This window comes from Myodes glareolus, chromosome 23, assembly GCF_982192425.1.
Source record: "Myodes glareolus chromosome 23, mMyoGla1.1, whole genome shotgun sequence".
NCBI lineage: Eukaryota > Metazoa > Chordata > Mammalia > Rodentia > Cricetidae > Myodes > Myodes glareolus.
In genome coordinates this window covers 18,628,019-18,644,050 of record NC_142048.1, presented here as the reverse complement: position 1 = coordinate 18,644,050, position 16,032 = coordinate 18,628,019, and the positions used below count along the sequence as shown (strand labels likewise).

Here is a 16,032-nt window from a genome sequence, read left to right as displayed (position 1 = left end):
AGGTCAATAGTAGATTGTTTCCTTCGGATGGTTAAAGCACTAGGTTCAATTCTTAGTATGAGAAAGAAAACAAGAGAGGGAAAAAAAGAATAGAATATTCTATAGATATTCTCTATACAGCCAACTGAGTCAGCAAAGCTTAGAAAACCATGGACACTATGCAGAAAGATACATAGATCCCCTTATCTTTGGGTCAGTGGAGGCCTTGGGTACCTCTTTGGAAGCCTGGAAAGGCTGACTGAGTTCAGCTCTTTGTAAAGATTATATGCTATATAAATGAGATTAATTGCCTCAGGGAGCAGTAATGGGGGAGATACAAGATAATACTACTGTCATTTATCCAGTTAGAATATTTAAACACATAACCAAGAGCACTTGTTGAATATTAATTGTTTATAAATGCATTAGCTTTCTTAAATCACTATAATCAAATATTTGAGATAATTCACTTAAAAAGAAAAACATTTAAAGAGAAAGGCCAGAACTGAGTTCTGGAAGTTGTAGGCTAAGTTCAGCAGATAGGTATTTATAGTCTCTTATAAGGGCAGTGCATTATGGAGTGTCTGTATAACCAAAACAATAATATCACAATCCATAGTTATCAGTGCCTTTGAGTCCTCAGTAACCTAAGAACCTTTTCAAAAGTCTCTCTCTAAGGGATTTACTATCCCTCAGTAGCACCATCCTCAAGATCAGATCCTTATTACATGAACCTCTAGAGAACACTGAGCAATCGATTTGGTACCATCGTAAATACTGTATTTGTCAACCCTCTAGTTATCAGCATAAACCTGTGAAAAACCCCACAGTCCCTGCCGTGGACATGAGAGCAAGGCCAGAGTTAAGTGCCATGCCCCAGTCCATGTAAACAATGTACAACTGTGCTGGAACTCACACCTGAAGTCTTATGCAAATCCTCTAAATTCTAGCCCTTCATTATCTATCTCAGATATGTGTTGAATTATGAGTCTACCTGTTTATCCATGATAATGAGCCTATGAAGAACATAAAGAATATTGAAATCCTGCCATGAATAAATCTTTCCATTTTGCTGATCCCTCTAGGACTCATGGTGAGGGAGACACTCTAATCTCAGAGCTGTTAACTTATGGGAAACTTCAGCTTTTCCTTCACATACACGCACACACACACACACACACACACACACACACACAGGGAGCTGACCTGAATCCCAAGTTCCAATGTGTCACCAAGAGCCCTCAATCTAATGTTCATTTTGCTTTCTTTGCTAAGAATTGGCTTCATCATCATACTACTCACCTTTGGAGATTTTTGTTTGCTTCTTTTTGTTTCTGTTTTTTTTTTTGGGGGGGGGGATTGCCTATTTCAGACACAAGATCTATACCTATGTATGAATTTTAGTTCTTGCAGATGAAACTGTGGATTATTAGAAATTCAGTGACAAGATTGTTTTGGTTTTAAATTAACCTACTGCCATAATGATTATTATGTCCTTTCAAACTCCTTCTCCCTTTAATTTTTATCCTAACCTGTAAGCACCCACATTTAAAAAGACCAAGCAACGGACTGTGCTTCGCTTTGCCTGCCCTGTTCTATTCAGCCTCTCCTAGTGTCCTTTGCAGAACCAGTGCACCCTCCGCACCTAGCATGGTTTATATCATGTCCTCATTCTCGTTAGCCAGTCACATGCTATCGCTCTTCCCATCCAGTGCTTTCACTAGCATGACATCATCACAAAAGCTTTCAAACAGTCTCAAATTTTATCAAATAGTGTTTAACTCATACCTAAGTCAAAAACTATGTCAACAGATGTATGGCCTTGAGTACATAGATTGAGGTCATCAAATGAACAAACGAAAAGAAAAAAAAAACCTTAGAGGCATTGTTTAATAAAAAGTACTTTTTAATTTTATTTTTGGGATTATAATTACATTATTTTCCCTCCCTTTCTTCCGTCCTTGCTATATACCCTGTTTTGTTCTTTCTCAAATTTATAGCCTCCTTTTTTCATTAATTGTTTTTACATGAATATATATAAATTAAATATATATAATTTCTAAATATAACTTGTTTATCTGTATAATGTTACTTGTATCTATATTTTCAGGGTTGACCACTTGCTATTGGTTAGCCAAATGAATGCTCTTCCCTGGAGAAGACTATGTTTCCCTTTCAAAGTGCTTTTAACATTTACTTCCTTTTGTTTTCCAAGCTTCCTTTATTAGTGTTTTGGTTTTGGTTTTTTCTGCTCACTCTAGTGCAAGCAGAGTTGGAGGCCACATTCAACTCATCTGGGTCAGCCATTATGATTTCTTATAGTCTTGCAGAGTCCTTCACTGCCATAGCAAAACCTCAAGCCGTCATACTGGCTTGGGCAGAGAACTTAATGAGTAATGACTCCTGACGCAGTTTCAAATGCAGTTAATGGGTTTAACAAGCAGAGTGAGATGAGCCTGCATGGAGGAACGAATGTCCTCCCTCTGCATCTTCAGAAGAGGTTCTGGCCATCACTGAGCACAAGACTCTTCTATAGGGGTTTTTGTCTAAATACAGCATGCAAACATTCATTTTTGCCACACTCATTCTTAAGTATTAAAAACTGTTGGCGGAACAACAGAGAATGAAGTGTGGTTTACTGTTGATGGTTGGATAGCTATGATACCATAAGACATCCCAACTAGTCAATGGGTTTCTTAGGATGGGGAGAGAGTTCAGTGAGTAAGACCATTTGATATGCAAGCATGAAAATCTGATTCAAATCCTCAGCACCAAGGCAAACAAACTTGGCATGGCCACTCATGTCTGTAACCCCAGTATTGAAGGGTCGAGAAAGAAGGAGGCCGAGAGCTCACTGGTCAGCCAGGCTCCTCAAGAAAGCAAACTTCAGATTCAGTAATTCAGATAATACATTGAATTATCTTCAATATTCATTGAAATAATTAATTTCAAAGGAACCATATAATGTGAAAAACCTTGTAGGAATGACCAGTTACAATAAAGAAAAACTCATCTTCCAATATTTTAGTGAATGTCACAGGGTGGAGGAACTGTTCCTGCTGCATGGATCTTAATTCTTCTGATGTACACTGTCATGAGTATATGAGCTTCACTTCCTGATTTGCACTGCCAACACTCCCTTTGCCAGTCCAGAAAGACTAGTATCAATTTTGTTGTATTTAATCATAAAATAATTAAGAAGACACATATTAGAAAGGTCTGACAAGGAAATTTAAATGTTTTTAGTGAGGCTTTAAAGGAGTGAGCAAATTTCCCCGTTTCAAAGGATGGGAGGTCGTCTTCCAGAGCTGTGCTTCTCAAATTTGAATGTGTATAAACATCACTGCAAGCTTTACTGAGGAATAGGACTTTGGTGATCCTCAAACTCTATTCTAAGGTCATAGATACTCACTGCAAGAAGATGGCCTCCACTGGTCTAGACATCTTCATTGGCTGGTTAAAGTACATCTCTACTTCTGGCAACATCACACAATTGTGCTTTAGGAAGCACAATTCTTATGAATTGTTAACAGCAGCTTTCTGAGAATTTGTCACCGGAAATATTCTTGGATTTATCGTCCTGGAAAGATTTTTATCGTAAAACATGTAGTAGGTATTAAAAGATTCTGTCCCTTTTTATGTCATGCCACACCTTCAAATATAACTTCTTGGTAAACCTAATAATAATGAGAAAAGTCACCCAAGGGACAGCAACGGAACGAACTCAGTACGAGGACAGTTGGCTCGTCTGTTTCAGTCCCTGTGTGCTATCCCAGAAGCACACAAAACCAAACAAAAACAGCAAAACTGCCTTGAATAATATGCTCTGTCATGTCGAAAATTATAGAATGAGGAAGTCCTCACGTTTCTTTGTTTGCTTTTAAATATGAATAAAAGGATCCCCACTATTTCTCCATTTTCCCCTCACACAAAGAAGTCGAGATTTAAAAAGACAGGCAAATGATTAGTTTCCTTTAGGATAGTATAGAAAATGGGAAAGATTTGAATCCTGCTTTTCTACCTCCAAAATTAGCATATTTGGATTGAGAATTTATATTCCAAAATTGAGTTATTTTCAGTTTTTTTACATAGTCTATTTTATACGATTCCTATCTATTGAGAAACAAATATGCTTGCAGATTCTATAAATTGTGAGAAAAATGTTAACTTTTGCACAAAATAAAAATATTTTTGTGAGATATAGATCTCAAGGATGGCTTTTACAAGTATGGGCAGAAAAATATTAAGAAGAAAATGTTATGAAAATATAATTTTAACTTTATGGTCCTAAATGGCTTTATACTTGGATCAATAATTTTCAAGTATTTCTAATTTCTTGTATATATTATATAAATTATTTTATCATCTGGATATTATTTAGTAGACCCTTGAATGGTCATTGCAAATACTAGTTTTGTGTAAAGAATTTCTCCTTTTACTGTGTTGTGTGCTGCACAGCTTTGGGACTGATCTGACTGGAGAGATGGAGAGGGGTTACAGGAAAATAAAACTGGGATTGGGTGGGGCATGAGCTCCAATAGCAATGTGCCAGCAGCCAGGACACTAAACATGTTCATTATATGCAATTGAACCAGGAGGTGGACTGGAGGGTCTCAATAAGGAAGCCGTCAAAAGGTGAAGTTATTAAGAAAGAGGAGGCTGGCCTTCATACTATCTGCACACAGTGTCAAGATCCATACTTAGAACAGGGGAAGACTTTGCCATTCTCCTGAGCCGGATCTGGCAAAGATCCTGCCATTCCATGGGTCTGAGGCATGGGAGTCCTTGGCATGGCTATGTTTGTGAATGAGCATAAATGCTTATTCCTACAGAGGTACCCTCACTCCTTACCCTACTGGTTTTCTAAACATGTATTTTATGTGCATGTGTGTGCTGTCTGTGTGCACACCTTACCTTTTCAGACACTCTCCCAGTGCACCTGGAGCTTATCTACAGTGAGCCCTCAGCATCTGCCTATCTTTGTCCACCCTTCAGTGCTGGGATTGCAGGTATACATATCTGTACCTGGCTTTGTACATGGGTGCTGGAGATCTGACCTTGGGATCTTATACTTTTACAACAAGCACCTCACCCACTGAACTATCTTAAATTTGCTGCTGTTGACAGATGTGAAGGCTGGTATTAGGTTTGAGATGGTGTTTTAAAAGAACCACCCTGTATTTCATTAGGAAACATAAGGAATGGGATTATAATTACTGCAAACTACTGTGCTTGGTTTTTAAAACATAAAGTATCAACTTTGAAGCACAAATCAGAGGTTTCTTACAATGTGAAATAAATGAATATTTCTTTTCTATTACTTTTAGTTATGGTCTCTCTCTCTCTCTCTCTCTCTCTCTCTCTGTGTGTGTGTGTGTGTGTGTGTGTGTGTGTGTGTGTGTGTACATATGAGTGCAGGTGCCTTCAGGGGACAGAGGCATTAGATCACTGAAGCTGAAATTACAAGTAGTCATGAGCTACCTGATATGGGCATTGGGAAACAAACTCTTGGCCTCTGCATGAGCAGAATCCACTCTTAGCTGCTTAGTCATCTCTCCAACTCCAACATAAACTATTGTTTTGTTGCTGATGCTGTTGTTTCTTTTAAATCCTTTACAAAAGGCCAAATTAATTTATTCGTAATATACTTCAAAACAGATCTTCATTTCAGCAATTGGACCTTAGGGGTCCTGGCTTTGTCAAAACTCTTTGTGAGATTAGTTTGAATCACCTTGACAGTTAGTTCCCATTCCTCATTGCAACTAAAAATATTTAAAATACTGCTTGATTATATTTTATTCTTAAACGGAACTAAATTCATAGTTATTCCATGAATCTACTTCCATGAGACTCTTTGAGATAGGATTTGTAACAGTCCATGTTTTGTTAATTAGGATGCTGTCCCAGGTTTGTAACATTTCAGAAAAAAAAATATAACTTCTTTTTTTAAAAGCAGCTAAACTGGTAAATCTGTCAATTGATGAATAATTTTAGTTTTTTATCTTAAGAGAAAATGATGAATACTCAAATATGTTGATATAAAATAATAACAAATAGTAATTGCATTTGTTAATTTTCTTATGGCTGTAATGAAATGGTTAACATGAAATAACTTGAGTTTGGAAGGGTTTGTTTAACTCAGAGTTTAGGGATATAAATAATTATGCCAGGAAAGGAAGGAAAGAAGTATAGTTGTAATAATGCATCCTGTTTACACTGGGCAGATTGGGAGGCAAAGAAAATGGCATGCTGGCATTCATCTATTCTCTCTCCCTCCCTTTCCCTCTCCCACGCCCTCTCTTTCTCACTTTCCTTCACCCCTCTCTCCCTCTCCTCCTCTCTCTCTCCCTCTCTTCTCTCTCCTTTTCCTTCTCCCCCTCTCTCCCTCTCCTCCTCTCTCTCTTCCTCTCTTCTCTCTCCTTTTCCTTCTACCTTGCACCCCTTCTACTCTCCCCCTCCCCTTTTCCCCTTTCTTTCAAAACTCAGTCAGTCCAGAACTGAAGCATTCCTGGTCATACCTCTATAGAACACATCCTCTGAGACACAGGCAGAAGTATGTCTCCTAGATGATTCTAAATCTAGTCAACTTGACAATGAAGATTGAGTCTCATAGTGATAGTTATTATGTGCGTGACATTATTTTAAGCATATTATGTATATTGACTTACTGTAGACTCACAGTTGTTTTTATTAATACCCTGGCTTGCATTAGATAGCATTACGGTATGCAACACTTCTCTGCAAAGTTGACATGGCTCATGGGCTCCTAAGTCTAGACTGAAGATTTGAGTTCAGTCTGTCTGATACCCAAGGTCCAGCCCACTGTGCTATATTGTTTTTGATACATTTCATTAAAATGGTATCATTGCCTAGCTTAGTGGTACACTCCTGTTGTCCCATCACTCAAGAAAGGTGAGACAGGAGAATATTGACTTCAAGGCTAGCCTGGGTTACATAATGAGTTCCAGATTAAGCTAGAATACAATCATTCGGGCCTGTCTCAAAGTGAAACTAAGAATATTGTTTTCAGTAGACTTTATTTTAATAAAGAAGTGTTAAGTTCAAAACAAAATTGTGAACATAGATGCATACATATCCACCACCACTTGGTCACGGTCTGCTATACTACCAGTACCCTTTCTACAGTGGTGCATTGGTTACAATAAATGAATACACCGGCAGATTTTCACTTGAAGTTCATAACTTGCATTAGGATTCACTTTCCTGCCAGCACCAGCACCAGCACCAGCACCAGCACCAGCAGCACGACCACCAGAATGCATGTTTGATTTGATTAAAAGGTTCTCAAGAAGTCCAGTCTTTATTTTCACCAAACTTAATTGAAATTTAGCCTTCCGTTGATGATGAAGGTAGTCACGGTACTGTGACTTCCTCAGAAGGTTCACGAGGTGTAGGCTTGAACAGAAAGCACTGACGCAGATTGACTCCTACCTTACTGTACATACTGCATTCCCTGCCCTGAGGATTCTCTGCTCCACCCATTCATCCCTCCCCCCTCTAACGCTGACGCACACAGACCTTTTTCCTGTCTCTATAGCTTTACCTTTTGTAAGAAGTCAGAGCTGGAATCATACTGTATGTCACATTTGCAGTTCAGTTCTGTTTCTTCATAATACAGTTTAGTTTCTGATTCACCTTTTCATGGCTTGATAACTCATTTAGTTTTAGTGCTGAGTACAATGTCCAATGGTTCAGTTATTCGTTTAGTCATAGAAAGATATCTCACTTGACTCCAACTTTACACAATTACGAATAAGACCACTGGAAGCATTCATGTGCTGATTTTTTGTGAGGACATAACATATTCAGTTACTTTGGGTCAGTGCCAAGGAGCACAATTGTTGAGTTGTGCTGTAAAAATACATGTTTGTCAAAACTGCCAGACTGACTCCATCCTGCCTGTACCATTTTGCATTCCCACCAGCAAGGAATAGGAATGCCTATTGTTCTATTTCTCCTGCATTTGTGACTGTCAGTGTCTGGGTTTGGGCTATTCTGATTAGTTCCAGCTAGAGAACTAGAATTTAAGTATTAAAATAATTTGTGTCTGCCTGTGCGCATGTGACAAGGAGAGAGAAACTGAGAGTGTATTATCCAAGAACAGGGCGTACAAAAAGGACCAGAGACAGCACTAAAAAGTGAGAGGCATCTCATTTCAGTTTGCAATTTCATAATGACATATGAGGTTGAGCATATTTTCATATACCTCCCTGCCACGCAGATAGTATCTTCTTCAGAGAGGTTTTGTTTGTATTAAAAAGTTTTTCATTTCTTTTTTGTTAACTTTTAAAATCTGGTATATATATTTAGTTAACAGTCCTTTATTACATATATCTTTTAAAAGTATTTTCTCTCAGTCTGTGTGAAAGTTGATAGGTTCTTAGAGAGAAAAAAAGAGGTCATATTTAAGTAATAAAATAGTGTTTAGAAGTGACATTTTTATACAGTACTAGTCCATCCATTGGTTATGTGGATTTTAATTGACATATGTTTGCCTTTGTGCTTAATTTTACTTATGTATGTACTGGAAATGAATTCAGTGCAGCCCAAATGTTGAAGCTAGTACACACATAAAGAAAATTGGCAGGCGAGGTGGCAATGACTAGCTTGCCTAACAGAGGAGGGATTCTGGCTGGAACATTGGAGTTTAAATTTGAGAATAATTGGTCCCATGTGTGTGCACGCACATGAAATAAAGAGAGAAACAGGGAGACAGTCTTTTTGCTATAAGTAGATAAGGTCATCCAGAGCAGGAACATGAATAAAGCAGAGGGTCAGGAATAAGTCCGTAGTTATTTAGCATGCTTACCGATCTAGGCAAGAAGAGATGCTAATGTTTCCAAAGCAGAACTGTTATTGTTACTACAGAGGAAGAGGTCAAGCCAGGTAAAGACAGAAGCTTAAACTACCATGCAAATAGAATCCCAGAGTGACACTATACCCACCCCAGTACAAATCCGTGTGAAGCACTGAGATCAATACTCGACCCTACCCATTCAAAGTATGAGAAGCAAAAATTAAAATCAACATGCTCTGTGAGATGAAAAAGATTATCTCCATTTGACCAAATGATCTACAGTTTGACCAAATACATAGCTGGAAGGTAGAATCCTCTTTATTTTGAATTTTGATACCACAAAACTGGAAGCAGCCCAACTATCTATTGCCAAGTGAATGGATAGTATAAATAATGCTAAATCATTCAGTAGATTGCTGTTTAGCAGAATAATAACAGCAATAATGATAATAGCAATAAGATACTGAAGAATCGAAACATAGTTATCACAAATGAAAGAATCAAACCCCCTGAAAAGCAACTTCAATGATTATATGTGTATAAAAATCTAGAAAATGCTAATACTAACATAAAATAAAGCAAAACAGTTGTTTTTAGAGTGGAAAAAGAGAAACAGAAGGAAAGATTTAAGAAGAATCATAAAATGATAGATTTGGTCCTTGTCTTAATTATGCTCATAGCTTCATTTGTTTATACGTATGTCAAAATTTATCAAATTATTCACCTTAGGAATATGCTGGTTTATTTATGTCAATTAAAACTCAGTAAAGCTGTAAAATTTTAAATACAGTGAAAATTATTTCAAATGTTAAAGTAAAATTCATGAAACCCAATATTGTTTTTTAAATGGGAACAAGTTCAATGGGGTATGGTAGCTCCTTATTTTAATCCATGCACTTGTAGGGCTGAGGCAGAAGGATTGAAAGTTCAAGTGATGTGGAATTCCCTTCTGAATGCTGTGAATACCATTGGTTAATAAAGTAACTGCCTTGGCCTGTTGATAGGGCAGAACTTAGGTAGGCAGGAAAAACTAAACTGAATGCTGGGAGAAAGAAGGGTGGAGTTAGAGAGAAGTCATGGAGCTACCACCAGAGGCAGACACCAAACCTTGCTGGTAAACCACAACCATGTTGCGATACACAGATTAATAAAAATGGGTTAAATTAATATGTAAGAGCTATCTAATAAGAAGCTAGAACTAATGGGCCAAGTAGTGATTTAAAAAATATAGTTTTTGTGTGATTATTTTGCGGCTGAGCAGCCAGGAATCAACAAGCAGCTAGTTTATGCTACATAGAAAGTTTGAGGCCAGTCTGGAGTACATAGTGGGACCTTGGTTTTTTGTTTGATTGGTTTTTGTGTTTGTTTGATTGGTTGATTGGTTGATTGGTTGGTTTTTTACAGTTACATATAAAAGTAAACAAGCTCGTTGGCGTCCAATTGCATTTATAATTCTACTTCTAAAGAAATGATGTGTATATTTTGTGCTTGCTCATGACCACAGTCAACAAAACACTAGTTAATACCTTTCTCGTATGTGATGCCTTGAAATAGCTCGAGATCATAAGTTTGTTAGCTCTACAAATGTAAGAAAATCCATTCAATCATCATCTTTGATAATATTTGTAAACAATATCCTTGTCATTTTTACGACTCTGTCACCTAGCCTACCAGTGACTAAGAGTCACATTTTGTATCGTGCAGAGCCTATGAGCACTGTCCTCCAAATACTAACCTTTGTCCCATATGCCTGTAACAAAGAGGTGATGCAAACAGTACATCTGGCTACACCCCTTTTCTCTTTATCTTACATGTCTACCATCCCCATGAACCCTGTGGAGATATTGTAAATTTTTGCTACTGCCACTGATATATGTAATTACCTTGCACATTTTACTGACCCAAAACAACAAGGCAACCAACATGTTCTTGTACCTTGAGATCACTGTGTACTAGGTGTGATCTACCGTCTTCAAGGATGTAAACTGCTCTTGAGCAAACATGCTTCATAAATTGAAGCCTGGAAGGCACCCAGGGAGTGGTTAAGATCTGCATTTATAGCTGAACTTTGGCATGACACTCTCAACTGTGGGGAGCTGTTGTGAGACTAGTTAGCAGGGTGGAGACAGGAATATCTGAGCAGAATAATTTAGCATTAATATGACATTTGATATGAATCTCACACTAACCAGGGACCAATCACTGTTTCTTGACAAAGAAGAATTATATATTTTAGAAGAATTGTCAAAACCGGATCACCTGAGCAAGGCAAGGTGGTACACATCATAATCCTGGTGCGTGGAAGGCTAAGTCCAGAGGATTCTAAATTCAATGACAGTCTGGGATACACAATGAGACTCTGTCTCAAAAGGAAAATGTAGTGAATGGAAGAAACTCAGTAGACACAAAAATATTTAATGACTAGCTAAACTGAACTGTTTAGATTTGTCAGACACGAGAAATAAACTTGATAGCAACAGTCACTCAAGTAAAATAGGTTCTGTGTGATGGTTGTTTGCTTGGGATTGCTTTAGATTTTGCTGTTTTACAATAGTGTCTGGTTTCATGTGCGTGTATTTACCAGATTAATCTTAAATTGATGTGACCAAATACCATTGTTTGTATAGTCCACTTTTTGAAACATCAATTTATTTAGAAACTTTCTTTCTTTTTCTCAGGACTCATGCCTGTTGCACAACAACCTGTTTATTGTGCTTCAAAGCACGGCATAATCGGATTCACGCGCTCAGCAGCGGTGAGGAAATCATAACCAGAGACTCTTTTCCTCCTTGCATGCATAGATGAAACCCAAATTTTACAGACTATAAGAAAAGAAGTTCAAATTTTTTTAAAAAAAAAAAACCTAGCTGAAAGATGAAGGAGACATCTTACTAAAATCTTTATAATAAAAACTTTAGCAATCTTGTAAAAGACTAAATAAAGACTATACACTGCAAACTAGGAGAGAGGTGGGTGGTGGTGACACTAATAAATATTTTAAGGTTAAACAATGTGGAAATGGGCTTTGTTTTTTAAATATAGTTTCTTTTCTGCAGTATTAATGCCAGGAGGACTGGGCTTCGGAGTTTTTGTGTGTTGTTGTTGTTTGTTTGTTTGTTTGTTTTTTATTTTTCAAGATACAGTTTCTCTGTAGCTTTGGGGCGTGTCCTGGAACTTGCTCAGTAGACCAGGCTGGCTTCAGACTCACAGAGATCCCCCTGCCTCTGCATCCCGAGTGCTGGAATTAAAGGCTTGTGCCACTACGGCGCAGGAGTCCTTAAATAGAACACTTGAATACAATTTTGCATGCTGGGTGGAGAATGTATCACGAAGTATAAACAGCAACAACAAAAAAGAGAGTTGAAAAGTCTCTGCATGGTGCTGGATAGGATGGAAGGACCAGATCGAGGAAGTGCTTCGCACTAACAAGGAGGGATTATAAGCTGAAGGATCAGTGTTAATCATCCCCGGGAAGGAGAGCAGTCTTTACTCTTAATTTGGATTGAGGAGACCTCAGTACTTTATTTGAAAGTATCCCAAGGTTTTAGAGAAAAATAACTCATTACAAAGCAGAAATTTCACATTTAAGTTTGTGACCGAATATTTCTACCCTCGGCTCTCATTGTTAACAACAGTCATGAAGTTACTGGCACATGCTGAAGGACTGATGCTGAGCCATCGTTTCTGGAAGAAATAAAAGATGAAGTTACTAAAAACCCGAGTTCACATTTTTGCCAACCACTCAATATCAACCTTGTTGTATTTATATATTTCTGTATAGTGAAAAATCGCCTTCATATATTGTAGAAATAATGAATTAACAAGTAACAAAGCTTCTATTATGATGTTTGCATTAAAAAAAAAAAACCAACAAACAGCCTCAGTTACTTAGCTTCAAATCCCCAAAGCTCAGTAACGAAGAGAAACTTAGATAACTCCGGTCCTACTTTTCTAATGGTGCTCCTTTTATGAGTGAATTCTGGGTGTTTGCACCATATGTGCCCACTGAGAAGTGTTCCGTATTTCAGAGCATACCTGCTGAATGCATTTTACGATAAGCTTTTAAAGAACTTTTCATTTCGCTTTGTCCTGTAACTATCCTTCGTCAAAGTTCCTGAAGCCCGCAACTGTGTTCTGATTGGCAGATGGCCGCTAACCTGATGAAGAGTGGCGTACGACTGAATGCCATTTGTCCAGGCTTTGTCAATACACCCATCCTTGAATCCATTGAAAAAGAAGAAAATATGGGCCAATATATAGAATATAAGGATCAGATCAAGGCTATGATGAAATTCTATGGAATCCTGGAGTAAGTAAAAGACTCTTTCTTTACACAATGTATCAAAGCCTTATCCTTGATCCGAGCAACCAATCATTTTAGAGTTTTAAATTTTAGAAAAGGATACAAACCTCAAAATTTGGATTCCCAAATGTTTCAAAGGGAAAATCAGTCACGAGAAATAGGATTGTGTTTAAATGTTATGAATTTTGCTTTGAAAACAGATAGTGCCCTCAGCTTTTATCTGATTTCTTTTCTAAATAACATTTGTTCACCTTTCAATGCAATTATACTTTATATGCCTAAATTACAAGCAAAAATCAAGTAAAGCTTGTGTATTGTTGTATGGCCCCCAAATTTCAACTAATTTAATAAAAAAAATTGATTCTCTCTCTCTCTCTCTCTCTCTCTCTCTCTCTCTCTCTCTCTTTCTCTCATGCACAAGAACACAGAGACAGACACATACATGGGCACATGGGCACATAGTCAAAGAATTGTGTCTAAGTTTGAATAGATCGGTCGACACAAATATGAACTCACAGAGACTGTGGCAGCACGCACAGCATGCACAGGGCCTGAACAGGTCTGGGCCAGATAAGGTCTTAGCAGGAGGGGTAAAGTATGGCACAAGCCCAAGCCCTAACCCAGGAGCTATTTCCAATTGGCAACCACCTGAAAATGAAAGAATAGTTTTCTCCAGTGGAGCCTCGCTGGCCATACAAACCATGCTTAAAGCCACACACTATGCCCACAGTGGATAAATAACACAAAACAAACTCAATGGCACTGTAGAGGTTGTCTCATAATGCTTTGTCAACATTTTGTCAGGGTTTTAAAATCTTATTTTGCATTTTTGTAAGATTTCTCTGTGTGTCTCTGTGTTTATATTTGTTTCTTGAGCTTTTCTTTTGACTTTTTTCCTTTTATTGGTTTGTTTGTTTTGTCTTATTCTGGTTTGTCTTTATTTTGCTTAATTTTCTTTTATCATTATTTTTTTACATGTCTATTTTATTTGTATTCTACTGTGATAAAGGAAAAAAAAGATGTGGATTTGGGTAGGTCGGGAAGTAAGAATGATCTTGGAGGAGTTGAGGGAGGGAAAAGCATAACCAGAATATAATGTATGAAAAAGAATCTACTTTCAATAAAAATTTTCACAAGAATAAGTAATAAAGTATAAATATACTGCACTGGCAAAGGGATATCCTTCATTTAAAAAAGTAGATAAAACTTTTGTAAGATGAGTTAGGTGAGTTTTTCTCAGCACAGGATTACAGCTATTGTATTGGAGAAATCAGACCTCAGCTTTGACTCCACCACTGTCCGTGAAACTGTCCATCAAATTTCAGTAAGTGTTAGCTTTCTCACATGTAAAGGGATAGGATAGCAAATTTAAAGATCTTCAGCAGATCAATAAGATGATACATGAAATGTACTTAAAATGACACTTAGTAAAAATGATCTTCAATAAATTCTATTAATTGATTCTATTTCTCCTCCAAAGAAGTTTCTGTCTAGTAAGTCTGATATCTACTGATCCGGTATAGATGAAAAAAAAAGATCATTTTTAGCAATAAGATTAATGACGTCAAATGCATTGCCCAATGACCACTAAATTTGGTGTACAATTTGCTTAATATCTCAATGAGTAAAAACTGAAGGTAGCAATAGGTAATGAAATGTATTTTCCTACGACAAGCATGCAGCTGCTTAAGAGAATACTTTGAAGTTAATTACTTTCAGTCTTTAGTTTCAAAGTACAAATGTTTCCTTTATTTTTAGCCCATCAATCATTGCCAATGGATTAATAAGACTCATTGAAGATGATACTTTCAATGGTGCCATTATGAAGATCACAGCATCTAAAGGAATACATTTTCAAGATTATGACATCACACCAACAACTGTGAAAGCTCCATGAACGTCTTAAGCATCAGCTATACTGAAAATAAGCACAGGTGACTCACTAAAACTGCATCTTTATTAATATAGCTTTTGAGATGAAATGCTGTAGTATGAAACCTATCTGCACGAATCTGATGTCAATATCTTTCTTAAATGATTTGTTCGAAGTGTGGATAAAGATGTATGATAAGCTAGCAAAAAATGCAGTGCAAGCCAAAACCAGGTTATAACCTACGTCCTCTAAGGGCAAAACAAAGGATATTCGAGAGATATTCTGCCTTTCAGAAAATGTATTTATCACCATGACTCATAAATATTAATGGTTTTCAGAAAGGAGATACTTGAATTGTTATTTAAGTCAAAACACATCTTAAATGATTCACTATGTATGTTTGCACTTCAGAAAGGAGGAGCTACTTTGCAATGGAAATATTTAGTAATAACAGCTTGCACATGATCTGCAAGCTGAGCATGTCAACTCTGAAGATCTGGTGTTGGGGGTTCCAGTAGTTAGGAAATGAGTTCCAGTGTGACCATGTCCCAGTAATACGTCTAATGTATGGGAAAATGATACTTGTACTATCAGTGAAGACTCACACTTCAGCCTCAAACCAAGGAAGATTGTTTTCTTTCCTTCCTAATTTTATAATTCAATGGATTCCAAAGACCTCAGGAATGAAACTTTTAATAGTTGTAACAAAAAATGAGGAAATTATAAAATTTTATGTGTACTATATATGCTTATTAAGAAATTATTCAAATGTATTTTCCTGATTATTTCTTTGTTGATTTGTACTAATTTCAAAAGTGCCTATCTTTCAATAAAACTCTTTTATTCAAATTCACATAAATTACTTAGTCTTTTATGTGCACCTAATGAGATGATAAAACCAATTCTGCCATATCCAAAACTAAAAGTGTTCTTGTACATACGTTCAAATTCATAGTAACACAAAATGAGAAATAGTTCTGCTTCACTTTCTCCACTGTCTGGTATTTAAACATTTTTAAGTCAGATGGTGGTGTATGCCTTTAATGCCAGATAAACTGA

General features: G+C 37.0%; 1 protein-coding gene across 1 annotated transcript in view; it reads left to right on the top strand.

Moving 5' to 3' along the window:
- The window catches only part of Hpgd (15-hydroxyprostaglandin dehydrogenase), a 28,014-nt gene extending 12,182 nt beyond the window's left edge, over positions 1-15,832 (top strand). The window contains exons 5-7 of the mRNA XM_048455761.3: positions 11,476-11,552; positions 12,943-13,106; positions 14,859-15,832. Coding sequence (XP_048311718.1) covers positions 11,476-11,552; positions 12,943-13,106; positions 14,859-14,997 — 380 coding nt within the window. The 3' untranslated portion in view covers positions 14,998-15,832. The remainder of the gene's footprint in view (positions 1-11,475; positions 11,553-12,942; positions 13,107-14,858) is intronic.
- Positions 15,833-16,032: the final 200 nt, after the last annotated feature.